At 43.2% G+C, this 23366-nt stretch overlaps 1 protein-coding gene across 7 annotated transcripts in view; it reads right to left on the reverse strand.

The window, feature by feature from the left end:
* RAPGEF6 (Rap guanine nucleotide exchange factor 6) overlaps positions 1-23366 on the reverse strand; it is a 268596-nt gene that overhangs the window by 190840 nt on the left and 54390 nt on the right. For all 7 annotated transcript variants that reach the window (XM_050962513.1, XM_050962511.1, XM_050962518.1 and 4 more), the window contains 3 exons: positions 21105-21175; positions 20635-20691; positions 16498-16581 (listed from right to left, as the gene is read on the reverse strand). In XM_050962513.1, coding sequence (XP_050818470.1) covers positions 16498-16581; positions 20635-20691; positions 21105-21175 — 212 coding nt within the window. The remainder of the gene's footprint in view (positions 1-16497; positions 16582-20634; positions 20692-21104; positions 21176-23366) is intronic.

Here is a 23366-nt window from a genome sequence, read left to right on the forward strand (position 1 = left end):
AGGAAGATGTCTTGATTGACATGAAAGGCGGACACCACCTTATGGAGGAAGGAGGGGTGTGGTCGCAGTTGTATCTTGATACCGTATATGGGGGAGTCCGTTGTCAAGGCCCGAAGCTCAGATACTCATCTAGCAGAAGTAATAGCGACGAAGAAGGCTGTCTTCCAGGAAAGGTACAGCAGCGAGCAGGTGGCCAGTGGTTTGAAAGGAGTACCCATAAGCTAGGCTAGCACCAGGTTGAGATCCCAGGTAGGGGTCGGGCGTCTGACTTGAGGGTACAAATGTTCCAATCCCTTGAGGAACCTTGAAACTATGGGGTGAGAGAAGATTGATCGGCCATTTTCCCCTGGGTGGAAGGCGGAGATGGGTGCCAGATGCACATTTATGGACGAGACAGCTAGGCCCTGTTCTTTCAGGGACCAGAGGTAGTCTAGGACAGTAGGAATGGACACCAGCCTGGGGACTGAGTTACGCTGAGCACACCAGCAGGAGAAATGCTTCCACTTGGCCAGATGTGTTATCCTAGTGGAAGGCTTCCTAATGCCCAAGAGCACCTGTTGGACCGAGGCAGAGCAACACAACTCAGACTGGCTCAACCACACAGCAATCATGCTGTGAGATGAAGAGACTGCAGGTCCGGATGGTGAAGCCTGCCGAAGTCCTGTGTTATGAGATCCGGCCTGAGTGGCAAGGGAATCGGGTCTGCCACTGAGAGGTCGAACAATATGGTGTACCAGTGCTGCCTCAGCCACGCTGGAGCAATCAGGATCAGGTGAGCGCTGTCCCTGCGGAGCTTGAGTAGGACTCTGTGGACGAGCGGAAATGGTGGGAAGGCATAGAGTAGGTGCCTCTTCCACGGGATCAGGAATGCGTCTGAGAGGGAGCCCGGGGAGCATCCCTGGAAAGAGCAGAACACCTGGCATTTCCTGTTCTCTCGGGAGGCAAAGAGGATTATGTGGGGAAATCCCCACTTTCAGAAAACAAAATGGATGACGTCTGGATGAATCGACCACTCGTGAGACAGGAAGGATCTGCTGAGGTGATCCGCCAGAGTGTTTTGGACTCCTGGGAGAAAAGATGCTGTCAAATCGATCGAGTGGGCTATGCAAAAGTCCCAGAGGTGGATGGCTTCTTGACAAAGAAGGGAGGAGCGTGCTCCGCCCTGCTTGTTTATGTAAAACATAGCCGTTGTATTGCCCGTGAACACTGATACACAACAGCCTTGGAGATGGCTCGAAACACCTGGCATGCTAGACGGACTGCTCTCAGCTCCCGCATATTGATGTGGAAGGCCAGCTCTTGAGGCGACCAGAGGCCTTGAGTGCGAAGGCCCTCAAAGTAGGCATCCCAACCCAGAGATGACACGTCCATGGTTAGGGCTATCGAGGGTTGTGGTGGGTGGAATGGCATCCCTGCACAGACTAGAGTGGGGTTTAGCCACCAGGTTAGGGAGCCCAGAACCTTCCGGGGAATAGTGAGCACTGAGTCCAGGCTGTCTCCGCGTGGTTGGTATATTGAAGCAAGCCAGGTTTGAAAGGGACCGAGGCATAGCCTCGCGTGCTTGGTCACGAAGGTGCAGGAGGCCATGCGACCTACTAGGCTGAGGCAGGTGCGCACCGAAGTTGTCAGGAAAGTTTGAAGACCTCGAATAATTGAAGCCATTCCTTGAAAACGCAACTGTGGGAGGCAGGCTCTGGCCAGAATGGAGTCCAGAACCTCTCCAATGAAGTCTATTCTCTGCATGGGTTTCAGAATAGACTTCTCTGTGTTGATCATCAGGCCTAGCCTCCCGAAGAGGTCTTTGACAGGTGCTGCGACACTTGTAACTGGGAAGTCCCTCGAACGAGCCAGTCGTTGAGATACAGGTAGATGTGTACCCAACGACACCAGAGGGAGACGGCAACTACAGCCATGCATTTTGTGAACACACGCGGAGCCACAGAAAGGCCAAATGGAAGTACAGTGAACTGAAAGTGTTGATGGTTGACCACAAAATGGAGGTGTCGCCTGTGTGGTGGGTAAATTGCGATGTGGAAATACGCATCTTTCATATGGAGGGCGACATACCAGTCTCCCGGATCCAGGGATGGGATAATGGTCCCCAAGGTTACCATGCGGAACTTCAGCTTTATCATGAATTTGTTGAGTTCTCGCAGGTCTAGGATCGGTCATAGACCTCCCTTTGCCTTGGGGATTAGGAAGTAGCGGGAATAAAACCCCTTGCCCTTCATGTCTTTTGGCACCTCCTCTATGGCTCCCCTGGCTAGGAGCAACTGTACCTCTTGCAAGAGGAATTGCTTGGGAGAGGGGTCCCTGAAGAGGGACAAGGAGGGAGGGTGAAAAGGCGGGACTGAAACAAACTGGAGGTGGTATCCCACTTCCACCATGCGCAGGACCCAATGATCTGAAGTTAGCTGGGACCAGGCAGAGAGGAATTGGAAGAGGCGGTTGAAAAAGGGAGGAGAAGGATCCGGTAGAGCAACTGGTGGGCCGCCCTCGGGCGTCCCATCAAAAGTTCTGCTTGGGCCCCGCTGGTGGTTTAGGGGGCGCCTGATTTTGACCTCCTTGAGGGCCAGACTGCCTCCGACAATTCCCTCTACCACGCCTTCTGCTAAAGTCCTGACACAGCCTAGGCGGGGCGTACGGGCGGTGTGGCTGGGGCCGGAAGGTCCTGCGTTGGGTCACTGGCGTGTGCATACCGAGCAAGTGCATTATAACGCGATTGTCCTTCAGACTTTGCAATCTGGGGTCAGTCTTATCTGAGAACAGGCCCTGGCCTTCAAAAGGGCAAATCCTGAATAGTTTGTTGTAATTCAGGGGGAAGGCCTGATACCTGGAGCCAGGAGATACGCCTCATCTTCACTCCTGATGCCAGAGTTCTGGCTGCAGAGTCCGCTGCATCCAGAGAGGCTTGGAGGGAGGTTCTTGCTACCTTTTTACCCTTCTCAAGTAGGGCCGTAAATTCTTGACGGGACTCCTGGGGAAGAAGCTCCATAAACTTCCCCAAGGACACCCCCGTGTTAAAGTTATATCTACTTACAGGGGCTTGTTGGTTTGCCACCCTAAGTTGGAGGCCCCCGGCTGAGTATATTTTGCGGCCTAGAAGGTCCATGCGCCTAGCCTCCTTTCACTTAGGAGCTGTGGCTTGCTGGCCATGACGCTTCCTTTCGTTCACCGATTGCAGCACTAAAGAGCAAGGAGGTGGGTGAATGTAGAGATATTCATACCCCTTTGAGGGGACCATATATTCTCTCTACCACCCTTGCTGTAGGCGGAATCGAGGCTGCGGATTGCCAAAAAGTGTCCGCATTAGCCTGTATGGTGCGGATAAATGGAAGGGCAACTCTAGTAGGTGCATCAGCCGATAGGATGTCCATGACAGGTTGCTCTATTTCAGGGACCTCCTCCACCTGTAAGTTCATATTCTGAGCCACTCGTCTCAAAAGGTCTTGATGGGCCCTGAGATCAATTGGTGGAGGGCCTGAAGAGGATGTTCCCACCACCGCCTCGTCAGGCGAGGAGGAGGAGGAGAGGCCCGGGACCAGAGGGTCCTGTGGGGGCTCCTGTACTTGAGGAGTGTCATCTGTGTCAGGTAGAACCTGGGTGTCTGCAGATGGTATCGGAGCCTCATTCATGCCCGTGGGGGGGGGCGGCTTACTGTTGCCTCTGGTACCTGGTGTTCTGACAGGGCTGACCGTGGAGCCACTGATGGAGCATCTTGGGCTTGGTGGTATGCCCACGGTGTCCAGAAGGACCAGTGATGAGGCCCTTGCTCGTGGCTCTGGCTCTCCGGGAACATATGGCTGGGGACGTCAGAGTCATGCTCCTGAGGATAGGATGCGCTACCAGCCTGAGATGACACCGATGTGTGTCTCGATGGCCACAGCGGTGCCAATAGACCCTGGGAGGGCATCACTGTTCTGGATGCTCGATCCCGGGGCAGTACCGGGGTGTGGTACCGGGATCTATAACGGTACTGCAAGCGAGACCGGGACCTTCCACCGTAGCGATGCCAGGAGGTCAACCAGGATCTTGAGTCCCTTCGTCTGGAGCGACTGCGGGATACACGGTGCCGAGAGCGGTGCCATGAGTCGGATTGGTACTGGGAGTATCTGGCCGGTGAACGAGATGTTGAACGGTGCCGCAAGTGCAACCGGTACCGCGATGGAGAGCGGCGCCAGGACTGCGGGCGGCATGATCGAGAGCGTCTGTGAGACCGTGATCTTCAATGACGTCTCTCTGTTGGACCAGTGGAAGGTGGCCTTACCAGGGCCGGTTTCCTGATGGACTGTATCGCCTGTACAGGCAGTGCCAGGGGTTGAGGCCGTGTCGACTCGTCATGGCGATGAGCTCCCTTGCCATGGAGAAAGTCTCCGGTGTAGAAGGGAGGGCAAGCTTAACTACAGCATGAGCCGGGGAGCTGTCAGGCACCGGACTCAACGGCCCTCACGGGACCGGAATCAACGGTGCCGTGCTTGGTGGAGCAGCAATCAGCGGTGCCATAGTCGACAGTGCTACAGAAGATGACGGTGCTGGACGAGCCGTCTTTGAAGAGCGCTCTTTCTGTGGAGCTGAAGCAGCTGGAGCGCTGTGTTGCTTCTTGGGTCTCAGGGACAGGGAGCAGTGCCAAGCCAATGTTGGTGCCGGGGCTCCTTCTTGGTACCCAAGTGGTCCGGGGCCAAAGGGGTGCTCCTTACAGAAGCAGTCTGTTGGACGCTCGGTACCAACGCTGCAGGACTAAGTGCTGACTCCATGAGGAGCTGTTTCAATCAAAAGTCCCGTTCCTTCTTCGTCCTTGGTTTAAACAACTTGCAGATGCAGCACTTGTCAGTAAGGTGGGATTCCCCTAGGAACTTGAGGCAGGAGTCGTGGGGCTCCCCTACTGGCATCGGCTTTTGGCACGCCGAGCATGGTTTGAATACCGGTGCCTTGGGCATGGGCCCGTACCGGAGTGGAGGAAAGGGGCTAATCCCCGATCCCCCCTTAAACTATATACACTAACTATAACTACAACTCGAACTATACACACAATAAACAGCAAAGAACTATGAGTAGCTAGGGACATGGAGATCAGCAAAGCCGCGCTCCCCAGTTCCAACGACCGTCACGGGCAGTAAGAAGGAACTGAAGAGCCATGGGATCGGCAGGGGTATACATCCGGCGCCATAATGGTGCCACTTCAGGGGGCGACCCAGCCGACCCACCAAGTGTTGCTAGGGTAAAAATCTCCCGACGAACGTGCACACGGTGCGCACACAACTAATCGGAATTGATATGAGCAAGTACTCGAAGAATAGTCGTTTTTTTAAAACATATTCAATAATTATCTTGATTACTCTCCTTAATCCATGTAAAAGCATCACCAAACTCATGTGCAGTATGATTTAGAAAGAACAGCAAGACATAAAGGAACCAGTTCACAGCCAAGAAGAGGAATTCAAAGCATAGGCTTACTGCAACAGATCCATTATTTATTTTTGGTAAAAATTTCCCCAACATGCAAAATTTTCATCACTTCTTCCCCATCAGCAATGTTTACCAGAAAGCTGAATACAGCACATCACATTTCTCAAACAACCGATTACTTTGTCCCAGGACAGAGGAATGGAAATTAGTTTTTAAAATCTTGTTTTCAGAAGTCATAGCTTATCTTTGTTTTTGCTTGGGAAACACTATATTTCCCACCCTAATCATCAAAAATGAATAGCAGAGGGCGAGGGCTGATGTTCTAAGCGTCCATGTGCTCACACCCCAGGTTGAACCAGACAGTTTTCTGAGCAGGTTGTTCCAACTGCTGATGTTGGCTGCCATCTTCAAGTGATTATGGTACATTAATGACCTATTCAATAGGACACCGAGGTAAACTAGGTTTTGGATCATGCTGCAGACGCTGGTCATTGGAGAAAACGTGTGGCTTACGCTTGAACTATACCGATGAGATACGCTAAAAATTGTCTTGAAAAAGCTCGGGTGCAGGTGCCATCATCTACAATATTCTGCTGGGAGCTACATTATCAAGATCTCATCAATTTTTAAGAAGGAAAAGCTTTGTAGCTGCAGCAGATGTCATTAGCATAGACAAACTTGTGCAAGAGTGTAGTTGGCAGGTTGTTGATGTACATGTTGAACAGTATCATTGAAGAAACTGGCCAAGACCCATGAAAACAGCATCCTACTTTTATACACTGACCTCTTCAATCATCCGCCAGCTCATCTGTCTTCTAGATGCCCTTTATGGTCATTTATGCTACCACAGGACATGACAGTGGAATAGAATTGGTGCAGCGAGTGGTCAGTGACGACAGTAGTTAATCATTCTCTCATCACTGACTCACCGTCTGTCCACCAGGTTTTGATATGCCAAGGCACCTGTCATCATCTCTGAAACAGTTTCGAACAGGACCGAGCAATTGTGCAGCCAATCTCTTTAAATGGGGTTTTTCTAATGACCCCATCATATAGCTGCATTCAACTTCAGACTATGTCGCGTATCCTTAACAAGTGCCCACTGATTTATTTTAACAGTGGTCTACCAGCTATCCACCAGGCTGATGATGACGACACCATCAAATGGCTGGGCACATTGTGCATACCCTGAGCGATCATCAAGAATGTGTCTAATGCATAACACACATTCCAGCAAACATTCAGCATAACTACAGCAATGCATTTGCCCTTTCAGACTTAGTTTGCAAAGATATAATCACTTTTCTCAACTATGAATTAACAGAATCTCCCTGATATCCCCAAAAACATAGAATAGCAATGAATGTTTAATAGGCAAGTGCATCTTATAAACAAATCTACAAGTAATGCCTTTTTTAAAGAATAGGAACATTTGGATATTTTTTTTAAACTCAGGAGGATCAACAACTTCCATTTCAAAGATTCTCACATGTATAAAACATTTTATTTTTCAAGAGATGGCATTCATAATGACTATATTTTCCATTATGTGTTCCAAACCCTCTTTTCCACATAATTCATTAGAGGAAATAAACAAAAGATTTAGATTTCCAGAGGCAAGTTAGATTTCCTTCCATAGTAGCTGCAAATAAAAACAAATATTATTATTTAGATATGGCTCTCCCCCACAGACATAAAAGGGGTTAACCATGCCTTTCCCCAAAGGGATCAATGGAGGAGAAACCTCCAAGCAGCCCAGAGAGGCTGCGGGAAGCACAGCCAATCGGGGAGGAGTTACAGGGAGCAACCAATCCAGTGCCAGTAGGCTCACATAAAAGAGAGCTGCAGGGCACTGGCAGAGTGGAGTGCGTTGCTGCTGGGAGCCCAAGAAGTAAGGACTACGTCTGTGGAGGACTGAGAGAACTGCAAGTATGCTGCACAAAGCAATGGCTGGCTCCTGAAACTGAACAGCTGAATACCCTCAGGTGAGGGCGAAGAGGTGGTAGGGTGAAAGGGAAGTGGCCCAGGGAAATATAGCATCATTGATGGACGTTACAGAGGAGCAGCAGAAAACTTCTATTTACTGGGGCCCAGAGTAGAGGGCGGGCCTGGGTCCCTCCACTGTCCTCTGGGAAAGTAGCTGGACAATAGGATGGTGATACGCACCTCCCAGAAGGGGGATATTCAGAGGACTGAGTCACAAAGAGGGCACTGAGGTTCTGGGAACTGAGAAAGGAGACAGAGGCGGGAGCAGAGACAGAGTGATGGAGTGCAGACCACAGACATAGGGTGTTTGCATCGAGCTAATCCCCAGAATAACCAGGAATGGCACCAGTCTGGCAATGAGGGCTGCACCCCGTGACACATGCCTAATAATTGAAAAATAAAAGATGACAGTTAACTGCTACACCTACTGTCTGTCCAATTTAGTGTTGATGCCTTGTTTCTTTCTCTTTACTGTGTCTTATTCTATAAAGGAGACAGAAGTTTACACCTGAAGAGGTTTATTCCTACATTTACAATTTCTTTTGAGTAGAGCATTAGTAAAAGAGCAGTCTTGAAAGATAGCTAAAAAGCAGTTTTATACATTGTACAACATTTGTTTTCAGTCTACAGTAATTCTCTAAAAAAGAATTGGAACAATTTTCATTACTCACAGCTAACATTAGCTTTCTCTCCTCTTACTCCTTCCCCATACCACTCCTGCAATTCCTCCCACCAGAATATTTTAATACAGAGCAGCTACTGCTTTTATATTTTACAATTCCAAACAAAGCTATTTGGGTCAGAAATACAAGACCCAATGGATTAATAATTTGACTGATTTTTTTTAATCTAGTAGATGTTCATATTGTACAATAAGACCAAGCAGCAGTTCTGAATTTAATAAACCATGTTCTCTTCAACTAGACTCAGCTATTCTAGCCGTACAGTGATGTACTATGAAAATAACTGAAGTCTGATCAGTATCATTTCTGATAGCTCTCAGGATGCAGTACAAGCCCATGCTGCCTCCCCCACAACCCCTCCCCCAAAATATAGCCTTGTTTGGTTTTCCATCTTCAATGATAATTGCAAATACAAACATGCTTTCCAAGCCTTTAACAAAGTATTACCTTTCTCCACTATTACTCCCTAATACAAGATAGCTTAGAGCTTACTCTCCCACTTGAAAAGCTGGGGGGAGGCAAACTAAACAAAGCTGCATACCCTAGCAATATGCAATAATACGTTTGTACAGTTGACACTGAATGAAGAGGAGGGGAATAAAGAGAGGAAGGAAAGTTTGCTTTCCCATGCAAGGGCCAAGGTACCTCAAATTAACCAGTTCTCAAAATCTAAAGAGAAACCCCATGGCCTTCAGGTCATTCACAAACAGGCTTACGGGGCTCCAAACTATTGCTCAGACCCTCAACACCAGCCGTGGGCAAACTACGGCTCGCGGGCCCATCCTGTCCGGCCCCTGAGCTTCTGGCCAGGGAGACTAATCCCCAGCCCTTTTCCTGCAGCCGCTCTGACCCGCCACTCCCACTGGGCAGCATGGGGAGCGCAGCTGGCTCTGACCAGGTGTCACAGCTGCAAGCTCCTACTGCTGGTAAGGGGGCGGGAAGTGAGAGGATTGGGTAAGGGAGCAGGAGGTCCTGGGGGGCAGTCAGGGAGGAGGGGGCAGTTGGATGAGGTGGAGGTTCTGGAGGGCGGCGGTCAGGGGTTGGGGAACAGGGAGGGTTAGGAGTAGGTGTTCCAGGGGGTTTATCAGGGCGTGGAGAGGTGGATAGGGATTGGGAGGGCAGTCAGAAGACAGGGAGCAGGGGGGTTGGATAAGAGGGTGAGATCCCAAGGGGCAGTTAGGGATGGGGGGGTCCCGTGGGGGTGGTGGTCAGGGGACAAGGAGCAAAGGGTGGTTGGATAGGGGATGGGAGTCGGGAGGGGGTTAAGTGGGGGTGGATAAAGGTGGGGCAGTCAGGGGACAAGAAACGGGGGGGAGGGGGTTGGATGGGTTGAGGGTCCTGAGGGGGGCAGCCAGGGGGCAGGAAGTGAGAGGGGGCGGATGGGGGCAGAGGTCAGACTGTTTGGGGAGGCACAGCCTTCCCTACCCGGCCCTCTATACAGTTGTGCAACCCCAATGTGGCGCTCAGGCCAAAGTTTACCCATCCCTGCTCAACACCCATGACAGCATGGCGCCCCCTGAAAAATATTGCTACCATGTGATCTCTAGCCATTCTCAGGCCAATACCTCTCACGTATGGGTTGGGAGTATATAGTGGGAGTGTGCATACGAAAAAGAGAGTCTTCTGTTATCCCACAAATCTTTGCTGAGGCCTGATGAAATGAAAAAAATAGCTCTTTTCAAGGTCCACTTGCTCCTTGCCTATTACCTAAGAACTACAGAGCACAAAACATGTGGCCTTTGCACAGGTGTGTTTTCACAGGGTCAGAAGGAGAGGGAAGTTATATTGTGTGGGCTCAACCTCCTCTTGTGTGTTCTGAATATTTTATTTTAAACAGATAATTCAACAAATGAGCCAGGGTCAACAAGCAGCATCTCAAGTACTTTTCTTTCCGCATATTACTTTTTAAAATTGGCAAACATTGGCACAGTGCTTTGAAGATGCAATGTGCTTTGTAAGTACTGAATGTTCAATTAAATTATTTTAAATATTAGAATACTTAATTCCATTAGCAACTTGATTATACGAAATTTGAAACTAAAATGCAGTCTGCATGTAAAATATTTGTTTATTTAACTTCCAGTCACCATCAATGTGATAAAGAGGCCCACCGTTGCCAACAGACAAAAAGTTCACTGCCCTCTGTCAGCAACTCCTATCAGGCCTGACACATTGACCACACCTAACACACCTCTTTCATGGTAATTATTTATAAATAGAGTACTGTAAGGTATCTAATGAAAGTGGGTGCCAGGCTGGTCATAAATATCACTGTGAAATGTATGTATTGATTATAACAGGTTTTCTGCCAGTCAAAGCATGGCTATGTGTCTATACCTATCTCTGATGTAAATTAAGCATTGTAAATCAAAACAGGAGCTACATTTGCATTCCAAGTCAACATGAGGATATGAAGCCAGCATGGGAGTGGGACAGGACACTGGAAAACAAAGGGCATATCAAACGTTTATGGACTATAACTGGAGACAAGAAAGACATTTTGATCATCTATTTACTGAGGAAACCCCTTGAAGGGCATGGGAAAACCTGTGATCTGGTTACTGAAAATCAGCAGCTCTATCAGAGACTGTATCCTTGGGAGAAAAATCTACTTTAATAAATAGGAAAGGTAACCATTAAGTATAGATCTGGGGTTGTGTTTTATATTTTGTTTGTATGTGTAACCACGTTTCCACTTATTTTTATTCACAATACTTTAAAATGTAACCTTTGATAATAAACTTATGATTGATTCACTGTAAATATATTTCAGTGCTGTAATGTTATTAAGGACTTGATCCTGAGTCGCACCAATCAAGCTATGTGTATACTGTTCCTTTTGGAATAGCAAACCTGGTAATTACTGTTAGTGTCCAGTGACAGGAGCTGGACACTACAGAGGTACGCTTCAAAGGAACTCAGGGACTGGGGTACACTAAGTATTAACCTGCAAGCCAAAGTAAGTGATGGCAGAGACCTGAGTAAACTGTCTAGATTCTATAAAGATCAAGAAAACAAAATTATCCAAGGCACTGCTTCACAAGAAAAGTTAAATAGTGACCGTTCTAAAATGTGCAACTCCACTGTATGGCATATATAGAGAGAAAACATGTCCTCAAATGACAAAAAGGAACCTGAAATGTACCACACTACTGTAGGGCACAAAATTCATAAATGGTTAATCTTTCATTCACATTGAAGCTCTCACAGTGTGCAATCTGATCATAAGGATTTTAGTCTGTTTGGTTTGGGGTTAGGGATATGCACGTACTGTCAAAGGAAAGGGAGCACCAAACTGACTATTTCATTATAAAATATGAAATCTTTTGGCTTTAGACATGGCCCACTGTTACTCATACTTCTGTAGTCATCTTGTCATTTCTGACAGTTTATATCCTTCATTCTTTCTTTGTTCAAATATTATTGGCATTCTATCTTAGCCAAGCCTAAGCTTGAGCACATCACATTTAAAAAAATAATAAACAAAATATATATATAACATAAGATTTAGAACACTAAAAAGTACAAAGAAACAGAGCTTGTTTAAATAAATACCCATACTAAAATATATGTTAGCAAGAAATCTTTACCTTCTGTCACAATACAGTTTTCTCTAGACTCATACATGTCTCAAAATCTAGTGTGTAAAATAATGCATTTTTTATTATCTAACAGGTATGGCACTGTAAACAGTACACATGGCAATATGTATATTCTGAACACACACTGACTCAGTAAAGAGGATTTGAAAATCTCAGTGCCTAAGTATTCCATCAAAATCACATATGATCTCTTAATCACAAATATGAGCGCAATGCGACTCTTTAAATGTATCTAGAGCAGTGTCTCTCAACCATTCCAGACTACTGTACTCCGTTCAGGAGTGTGATTTGTCTTGTGTACCCCAAGTTTCATCTTACTTAAAAACTACTTGCTTACAAAATCAGACATAAAAATAGAATCATGTCACGGCACACTATTACTGAAAAATTGCTTACTTTCCCATTTTTATCATATAATTATAAAATAAAATCAATTGGATTAGAAACACTGTACTTATATTGCAGTGCATAGTATATACAGCAGTATAAATAAGTCATTATATGACATTTTAGTCTCCGCTAACTTCACTAGTGCTTTTCATGTAGCCTGTTATAAAACTAGGCAAATATCTAGATGAGTTAATGCGTCCCCTGGAAGACCTCTGAGTACTCCTATGGATGCGTGCACCCCTCGTTGAGAACCACTGATCTAGAGTACATAGTTAATGAGAAAATTTGCTCTGCAATGCTAAATTAAAATCAGAGTGCTGTGCAGAGACTGACTAAAGTTTGTACATTAAACTTTTCCTTTCTTAGCAAATATCTTTTGCTGGCTAGGCCAAGCACACAGTGTTTCTAATAGGCAATTTCATTTCTGACTGTGTGTAGAAATATTTCAAATTCTTTTGCACACATTTTTTTCTTTTCCTAGAAAAGTTTTACATTCTCCTTAGAAGAGCGAAACGTAATTGTAATGTTTTATGTGATTATGGAAGAGGCCAAAATCTCTGAAGCTTTTCATTCTCATACTTAGATAATAAAAATACTCTTGTTAATTTAATTGTGGTGGTTGAGCTCCAAGTATTTTTTTCCTTCAAGCCTTTTGTACATCATACAGGTTGTCTCATTACCCAAAAGGAAAGAATGTTCATTTTCTTCCCAGATGATCTCACTAACTAAATAGACTGAAAAAACACCAAGAAGCACATGATTTAAACTGTAAACAATTTCATACAACAGAACATTCTTACTCTTATTAAAGTCTAGCAGCCGCTTTCCCTCATTATCCACTACATAAGCAGTTGTAATCTCATTAATAATTCATAGAAGACTTGCACTTTATTTTTTTACATATGCCACTTAAATCATTCACTCCTTAAATTCAGGTAAACACACCATTTCAATGCAGTCTTTATTTAGGCTTTATGCGCATATCCACTTGTGACAAACTTCAGGCACTGCTGAACTTCACTCCAGAATGGTTGAGAGTTTAATTTCCTGCCTCCAGTTAGATACTAAGCTCAAAAACATTTCAGTCCTGTTAAAGTTTACCATAAAATTTGAGTGCACAGATGTAAATACAGTGTGTGTGCACGTGCACGCATGCACAATGGTGCCAAAATTTTCAGTACTCATTCATTGCTGCTGTTTGTCTGGATCTCAGTTCAATAACTTACTAGTCTGCATTGGTGAGAAAAGAGAATAACTTATTAGCATTAAAGTGGCACCCATTATTTATTATTTTTCTTGCAGTAGCACCCAGGTGCTCCTGTCATGGATCATGGTCCGTTCCCCACAAAGAACTTATCTAAATAGAAGACAAGAGACAACAGGCAGATACAAATGGATGGGAACATGAGGTGACAAACAATACTACTCAACATGAAAAGCAGAGGTCACAGCACAATAACCTATTCTCCAGACGCCTAGATCAAATCCGGGTTCCATTGTAATAAATACTGTACCCTGTTACTGAAGCTCCCGTTCCCTTTCCCCAAACAGCTTGCAACCTAAGGCCTTGAGCCTGCAGCAGATTCATTTTTGAGGCAACAGCACTTCTCATCATCTCACTGACATCAAAGGCTGCCCAGACTGGTTGTCAAGCCAGGTCTACACCTTTGTGGACTAACTTTTAAACTCCTGGCATTTCTCTTATAAAAGAGAAATCAAATGGTACCAAACCACAAGTTGATTAGTTGCAGTTGTGAGCTGGCAAACCCTTTCACCAAAAAAACCCAGCACCAAAGCTCAGCAATTAATGCTGGCAAACACTACCTTCACCACCAAGCTGTCATAGGAGGCAGGAGACATAGCAAGTAGAATACTCTGGGGGATAAATTTCCTTTTCAGTGGCTCCAAGAGAAGGGAAGCAGAATGAAACAAACACTCACTCACCAGCTGGTCCAAAATAGGATGCAAGGATATGGCAACCCTCTTAGATAGGAGGTTCCCAAATCAGATGTGACTTGTGGCACTTCAATTCTTATTTTGGTTTGAACTCAAACTCAGCTATCTTAGCAGTGATTGTAAAAACTGAGAAACTCCCCTTCAGAGTTGCTCCCCTGCAACTGACACGTTTGTGATGTCAGAAGAGTCTCTGACTCCTGAGTTCAAGTCACAGCCCTCACACAGATCCTCAGCTTGCCCTAACTAAGTAGATGCAAGTGGGGAAGGACGATTAGTGTATGTGTTAATTAATGGTTCACTTGTATACACATACATTACATAGACAAAACAGGAAAAATATATATAGTAGTACACAGAGGCTTTGCTAATATTTAGCTATATGTATTACGATAATCCAGTTAAAATGCACCAAGTTCACCTTCTCCTTATTAAAAACTTGTTTCCACAGTCTGAGGGCAAATGCTAAGATTTGGTTTTTAAAAAGCTAAAGAGCAGTCACTTAATATGTTCTCTCTGGTGTAAAAAAAAAATTAACTGTTGACATAATGAAAAAAACTGGCAAGATACAGCATCAGGAGGCACTGTAGTTAATCAGCTCTGTCCTACAATGAGGATGGTGAATAACAATCTATTTAAACTGGTTGTCCCAGGCACCTCATTCTGAAGAAATCATTTATCCTGTAACTTTTCCTATATATTTGTCAATTTTATCCTTGAATGACTGATGAAGTATTCAATCAATTTCATAACTCCTGAGAGTCCCATCCCAACACTAATTTGCATTACTGATAAACTAGATAGTGTCAAAACACTATTTTGACAGAGAATTTACGTAAAGAAAAGAAAACATCAGAGTAATAGAATAAGAAAAATAATTATGTCTGTCAATTAATCACAGTTAACTCATGTGATTAACAATTAATCGCAGTTTTAATCGCATTGTTAAACAACAGAATACCAATTGAAACTTATTGAATATTTTTGGATGTTATTCTACATTTTCAAATATATTGATTTCAGTTACAACCCAGAATATAAAGTGTATACTGCTCACTTCATATTATTTTTATTACAAATAATTGCACTGTAAAATGATAAACAAAAGAAACAGTATTTTTCAATTAATCTCATACAAGTACTGTAGAGCAATCTCTGTCATGAAAGTTCAACTTACACATGTAGACTTTTTGTTACATAACTGCACTCAAAAACAAAACAATGCAAAACTTGAGGTTTGACTTCAATGTTTATCAGGTTAAAGCATCAGAATCTAACGTTTTTCCTGTTTGTGGGCATCGGCAGTCACAAAATAAACAGTACTACCTCTGAAATAACAGGGGAGCAAAATCTCAAGGATTGCTCATTTGCTTCAGTAAGACCTCTTTGAAATTATAAAAGATATGGCCTCAATGGACATACTTTGACACAAATTTGTACCAGCAAAGCCTTCATGCTGACATAGGCTATATTGCTATAGATTTACACTGTTTCGCTATATTAGGAGGACAAGTTTTCACTCTTTTCTCCCCACCTGACACACAGATTCCAAACATACAAGGAAATTAACAACTTCCATAAAGAATATCAGACACAGTCAAGTTGCTTCTTCATACGGAAGCCATTAATCTTAAATTCTACTTCCTTCTCCAGACTGGAAATCTGAGGCTTTTCAACTACAATTCCTGAAGATGTATCATGAATACAAATATACCAGATATGGCTTCATAACACAGTGAAGTAAAAAATTAAGACTAGGGTTACCAGATAGCAACTATGAAAAATGGGACTGGGGTGGGAAAGTAATAGGCACTTATATAAGAAAAAGTCCCAAAAACAGGACTGTCCCCTTAAAAATGGGACATCTGGTCATCCTAATTCAGAATGATATACAAGGTCAAGCAGAATATCACAGGGCAGCCAGGTTTAACCCTAACTCTAACCCTAACCCTAAATCAGCTGTTATGCTTCAGTTTAAACAGGTCACCTAATGTTCATTGTGCTCCAAATTTGAAATGTTATAAGACTTTTGTCATGTTTTCACTGTGACTGACACCAATCCTTTTACTTCATATAAAAATCACATACTGCTATTGACTATAATCCCAAATCACGTGGAATAGACTATTGCGCAGTCATATATTTTTAGATAAGATTTTATTAAAGAGCCCAAAACAAAAATAAACTTTCCCTAAATTTCAAGCATAGTCAACAGGAGCCATTTTTAATTAAGAGTACCTCTGATGCAGTATTTGCTATATGAACTCTAACACACTGAGAACTAAAAAGGGAGCCTGGTAAATTGAAAGCTACAATTGACCTTCAATGTTTAATCTGAGAGAAATTTGAAAATAATGAAAAATAAATTCTATTTTTAATTTACTGAAAGTGAAAAAATTAAGGCAGTCTTTTTAATATATGCAAGGAAGTATATGTTGATTATGTCCCTTTAAGCAGTTAAATTAACTTGTACATACCTGCATGGTGGTAAAAACATGGAGTCCTTCATAAGGACAGATCCAGAAAGAAGAATATACCAACATCTGGCAATAGTATCTGAACTGTAGGAAAAAAAATCAAAATAGCTGATATTGTCATCTATTTGTCATCATATTCATAAAATATGTTATTTAAGTTATCACTCTGGTACTGAAGCTCCACATTTTACCATACTGAAGATTTAGACTGTAGATTGAAGTCCAAGAGCATTGCTGATACACTGCCACAAATTAACATTTTATGAGTATTCATTTATATTGAAATGGAATGGCCTGTGAAGAATTTGAAGCTGAAAATTAACTTTTATCCTAAATCATAGAATATTTTAAGCCCATTTAAAAATGAATATTCAAAAATAAAATTACAGTAACTTGTATTTAAAACATTTTCATCCCAAAGCATGTTACAAACTACATATACAAGAATGATTTCACCCTGTACTAAAATTCTTTAGCATTTTAATAGTGCACAATAAGTTTAGGACAGGATGTGAGAAAAATATACATATCTCACAAAAAACTATGGGATGAATTTAGATGAACTATTTAATTGTCCAAACAGGAGTTTAGCAAATACATTAGAACCAACATACCTAGCTATTTCTAAAGTGCCACAGGATTTTTAAATACCAATAGCAGCCAGATCTAATGTTTAAGTTCCCAGTGCTAGAGTGCTTCCCCCAGGATCAAGACCCCTCACAACATGAAGAGGAATTGGTCAGTACCAACTCCAAGGGAAGGATGCCATTTACATGACCAATATACCATGTTCATGAGCATGTCAGATTTTCTTCATGTGTCATCTATACACATTTGAAAAATATATTTTGGAGGTGCGTGCACACGCACACATATTTAATGTGAGTTATGTGGTCCAATTCTGAAAATCTCAACCAATATATTTGTACAACCACTTAATTTTCAGAGTTACTAATATACTTATTTGCAGTGTGTTTTTAGCTGCATTGACCCCAGAATATGAGACACACAAGGTGGGTGAGGTAATATCTTTCTTTTACCAGCAGAAATTGGCCCAATAAGACAAGCTTTCAAACTGTGATGCTTTGGGAATCCCTGAGACCAGTAAGCAGTTCTGTCACCACTTTGCCTGTAACTTTGGGTGTCTTAATGCTATATTGCTATGGTGGCTCGGAGCTCTGCCACCAGTAGCCAGCCTACTGGCGTGGACTGCACCCTCAGCAAGTTTGCCAGGCTACACTAAACTGGGAGGAGTGGTAGATACGCTGTAAGACAGGGATAGGGTTCAGAATGACATAAACAAATTGGAGGATTGAGCCAAAAGAAATCTGATGAGGTTCAACAAGGACAAGTGCAGAGTCCTGCATTTAGGAAAGAAGAATCTCATGCACTGCTACAGACTAGGGACCAAGTGGCTAGGCAGCAGTACTGCAGAACAGGACCAAGCGGTTACAGTGGACAAGAAGCTGGATATGAGTCAACAGTGTGCCCTTGTTGCCAAGAAGGCTAACAACAAATTGGGCTGCATTAGTAAGAGCATTGCCAGCACATCGAGGGACGTGATCATTCCCCTCTATTCGGCACTGGTGAGGCCTCATCTGGAGTACTGTGTCCAGTTTTGGGCCCCACACTGTAAGAAAAATGTGGAAAAATTGGAGAGAGTCCAGCGGAGGGCAACAAAAATGATTAGGGGGCCAGAGCACATGACTTATGAGGAGAGGATGAGGGATTATTTAGTCTGCAGAAAAGAAGAATGAGGGGGGAGTTGATAGCTGCTTTCAACTACCTGAAAGAGGGTTCCAAAGAGAATGGAGCTTGACTATTCTCAGTGGTGGCAGATGACACAACAAGGAACAATGGTCTCAAGTTGTAGTGGGGGAGGTCTAGGTTGGATATTACGAAAAACTTTTTCACTAGGAGGGTGGTGAAGCACTGGAATGGGTTGCCTAGGGAGGTGGTGGTGGAATCTCCTTCCTTAGAGGTTTTTAAGGTCAGACTTGACAAAGCCCTGGCTGGGACGATTTAGTTGGGGATTGGCAGGGGGTTGGACTAGATGACCTCCTGAGGTCCTTTATAACCCTGATATTCTATGATAAAAGGTCTCAATCTTCCACCAGCCTAGTTACTCCTTGCAGGGTGACCTCAACAACCCCCGCTGGCCCCAAGTACCCTCCAAATCCATTTCCCCGAGTTCTTAACCATCACACACGCAGACTTTTTCCTTTCATCACCTCCAAATGAAAGAAACCTGTCCCCTATCATCAGTTCACTTTGGAGGGATACACTTCACAAAGTTTGCATACCAGAGACCTGCTTGTGGTAAAAATAAACACGTTTATTTAATACAAAAATCACAGAAATGATAAGGAAAAGAAATACATGCAAGTTATATAGAAAATAAACAAAAATGCGATCTCAGGCTTTACAATTCTATATTAGTTTCTAATACAGATTTCCTATGGTCCCTGAACAGCTTCCTAGCATACCCTATCCTAGAGAGAGGATCCAATCTTTTACAGACAGCACCTCACTTAGATGTTGTCCCTCAGTTCCCCAGCGTCCTTCACTTCAAACCCCTTCTCTTTCACGAGTTTGCAGTGTTTGAACTTTTTTCCCCCACGGTCACCTGAAGAAGAGCTCTGTAAGCTCAAAAGCTTGTCTCTCACCAAAAGAAGTTGGTTCAATAAAAGATATTACCTCACTCACCTTCTCTCTCAAATAGACTTTTAATTATTTTTGTCAACCTTAAATGTTGCAGTTATTTGTATTTACAACAACAGTAAGACAAAGTTTATGTATATGACAATTCGTTGGTTTATTCTGTACCACTTCTGAATTACGGATGATTTTATGAAATTGTAACATGAAGTTACTATCATGGCATGGAAAGCCTATATGTAAATGGATTACCCATGAGTTAGCAGGGCTGTGTCAGATACACCCCTACCCCGACAGAACGTGAACCGATATAACACGAATTTGGATATAATGCGGTAAAGCAGCGGGAAGCCCCGGGCCCTTCAAATCCCTGCCCGAGCTCCACTGCCGGAGCTCCAGCAGCAATTTAAAGGGCCCGGGGCTCCCCGCAGCAGCTGGAGCACCGGGTCCTTTAAATCAATGCCAGGGAAGCCAGTTCAGCCTGGCATGGCATACCGGCTCTTGCCAGTACGCTGTACCAGACCGAACCCAATATAACAGGGTCACACCTATAAAGAGGTGAGATTTTTTGGCTCCTGAGGACCACGTTATATCGGGGTAGAGGTGTATCTGCTAGGCTAGAGACAATGGTGAATGATAAGCACTCAACAATGGTCTTTTCAAAGTGAAACAGAACTTGAGTCTATGGGATAGCTCTACTTGGTAGAAGATACTTCCTCCTCTTGTCTGATTGAGGTGGGGATTGGAAGTAAAGGAAAGTTACCAGGAGGCAGAACAAAAGAAGCAAGTGACCCCAGCAGGAGTCTATAAAGGAAGGGTGAGCCATTTTGCACCAGAGTAAGATGAGATTGGTTGCTGCAGGGCAGGGTAGGCAAGGGGATAGAGGACTCTGCCTGCCTACCTTCCTGAATCTCCAAGGTCTCACAAGGGAAGGACAAGCTAGGAAGTGAGGGACATTTACAGTTTTGTGTGTTATGTATTTTCCTGTGCTTTACCTGATTAAGGATAAAAGAGCATAAAGATATTAGACTTGGCAATGTGTGCATGTATTGTGTTGACTGCTTCACAACTACTGCATGCCCCTGAGTGAGTTAACACTGTAAATCTAAAAAAGCTTCACACATTTTGGAGTGAAGTTCTGGGAGAAGGGTGTATTTAATTAACAAGGAGTCTGAAGGTCAGTGCTGCACCCATAAGGGTTCCAACATTCAAGGTACAGATAGAAAGTCTGCACCCTGAGAGAGTGCACCTAGGGACCCTGAGACTGGGCAATGGCTAGACTCTCTGTTCAAGCTCCAGGAACTTGTAACACCCTGGAAATCCAGAGCACAGAGGCTTGGATTCCCCTCACAACAATCCTAGTCAGTGATCAGGAGGGGGTACTTGTTGGGATCTATGATGACACACATAATTTGACATGCAAGCAAGCACTGGATTTCTCCACTATGAGGGTGATGATTGTGGCTTAAATGTACTTACCAAAAAAGAACTTGGTTGCCCTTGTATCTTTCATAGCGAGCACTTGAAGACATTATTCTGAGAAAAATGAAATTTTAATTTAGATTTTAAATTCTAAACATGTTTTTAATCTGTTAATCTTTCAACAATATCACTTTCTTTAAGTATCAGGGGAAGTCATATGAAAGACTACAAATTTGGCTTTGCTTCTTGAACCATAACTTCAAACTTAAATGAAATTTTCATTATCCAAATAGATAACACACAATATATTCTCTGAGTGTTTAAATCACTCCTACACACTGGAATTAACCATAGCAACAGTAGAAGAACAGAGATACTTCTGATGCGTATTTTGTGCTTTTTTTGTTTGCCTCTTATTTCATATGTGCTAAGATAACTGGAATGCACATATTATTAGAGCATTTGCAACAGAAAGTTAAATAGGATATAATTTGTACTGGACTATGCTATCGCCCCCGATCCTTTACCTTAGCTGATGTTCCCTGAGATGTGACAATATGTCCATTCCATGAAGATAAGAATAGATAGTATTTAAGTCCTGCAAACAAAAAGAAAATATCACTTATATGCAATTCAGATTTTCGGAGTACATCTCTACCCAGATATAATGCTGTCCTTGGAAGCCAAAAAATCTTACCGCATTATAGGTGAAACCACGTTATATCAAACTTGCTTTGATCCGCCGGAGCGCACAGCCCCACCCCTCTGAAGCACTGCTTTACCGCATTATATCCAAATTTGTATTATATCAGGGTAGAGGTGTATCTAATTTTCCCCACTATTTGCCAAAATTATTATGCAATAATAATGTTAACATTTAACAACGCTAAACATATTTTTGAACAAAAAAATAGAATAGGAAACAATTCAGGGCAAAAGTACGCCTGCAGAGCCAGCCTACTCTAAGCAGTGGATGCAACAAAACTGGTTTGCAACTAACACTTAAGTACTTCCATGGGCAAGATCCTAATGCGGTTTGTTAGTCATAGCCTCTGCATGAACAGCATTTATATAGAAGCATAAACACATATAGCTCTATATAGAAAGTAGAAGACACCAAATAACGGTGCCTTCCATCCAAGGCCTTACATCACCACTTTAAAGTAGGGTATACTTATTTTACAGAAGAGGCACAGAGAAGTTGAGGAAGATGCTCACAAATCACATAGCATGGTAGTAACAGAGTCAGGACAGAATCCAAACAATGTACTCCCTTTGAAACATCTGAATGATTCTCCTTCGTCAAACTGGAAGTGTTGCATTTTGAGGCACTGCCTTCTCCTCCCATTTCTAGGACACTGACTCCAAGACATTCCCAATGCTTATTAGCACTGAAAGCAAGAGACCTGCTTACTGGGACTGAGCCTTTGGTCAAATGCTTGTCAGCACAGACCACCACCAGAGTTATTTTTACTAAAGAATTAAACTCTTTCTAGTACTAGCTCGAGATAGTAAGCATTCAGCAAGCCTTTCTTCAATTATCTTCATTAAACTTACATATGTATACATCTGTGAAGCTAGAAGTACAATGTGCTGTTTGTAGCAACTAATATATTTTTCAGACACCAAATTAAAACATGCTACCCCTAAAACATTAAAAAAAATTACTTTAAATATTGGGCTTTACATGAAAATACTAATCATGAGATACAGTTGTTTAAACTTCTCACTGCAAAAACTCTCGTTAGTCACAAAAATTTTGTGGTGATAGAGTAGACCACATGCTAAGGCAAAAAACACTAGAGCTATTCAGCATTTAATTTACTATCCAAAACAGGTGTGCTATTAGTTAGCATGAAACCCATGCATCATTCAATACAGACAGAAGTGTAAAACTCTCACCAGATTGAACATTTGAAAACATGTGTTCCTAAGTTTCCAGTGACAGGGGATGCTATTTCTGCAACATATGCAAATAAAGTATGAGTGCAGACTTTGGAATTTACAGTAGCTTTTTTTGAGAAATTTCTTCGCTTAGTACTTAGCTTCAGAAACATGGTGGATATGGATTCTGTTCCATAAAAAAGAAAGGTCATGGATGGTTTGTATGAGAGCTTTATTACAGTTTCATATTCCTAATGCTATGAAAGTTGCAGAAGTTACTGCTTGCTTAATAAGCTATCTATCAAAACTCAGAGCTTCCACTGCTTTTCAACAATTTGTAAAAACAAATTCACTCTCTATTGACAAACTAGTTTTGATCAGGACATGCAGGCAAATGAACATAACACACTCAGGATGGATTTTAAGATGCAGGTTGCAAGTTTATTTATTGAAGGCTGGGAGGCACATTACATGCCCCAACTGTTGCGGTTTCTTACCGGACATTTAACTAGATCTAGTGCAGTGTTCAGGACTCCCACCATACAACTAATAATTTTGTAGACCTGCTTGAGCCCACCCTCAGGAGTCCACTTGCTTCTAAATCCTTTCCACTTTTCCTGCATAGAGACAAGAGTTAGAGTGTTTCCCCGTTGAGGACTTCAGCATGCAAGACTTCATTTCTCACCTCTTCCCATAAACAAAAAGACCACCAGCACAATCCCAGATCTCATTTACTTCTGGGAGCTGGTCCCTTTTATCCTTAGATGATACCAGCCACAAGTTGCAACAAGCAGACACAGGACTTGTTTACATGGAAAGTTAGTGCTAGAGTGGCCAGGTGCCAGGTTTTTGACTTGAAAGTCCAGTCAAAAAGGAGACCTTACCATGTCCAGTTAGATCTACTG

The sequence above is a fragment of the Gopherus flavomarginatus genome, chromosome 7, assembly GCF_025201925.1.
Source record: "Gopherus flavomarginatus isolate rGopFla2 chromosome 7, rGopFla2.mat.asm, whole genome shotgun sequence".
Lineage (NCBI taxonomy): Eukaryota > Metazoa > Chordata > Testudines > Testudinidae > Gopherus > Gopherus flavomarginatus.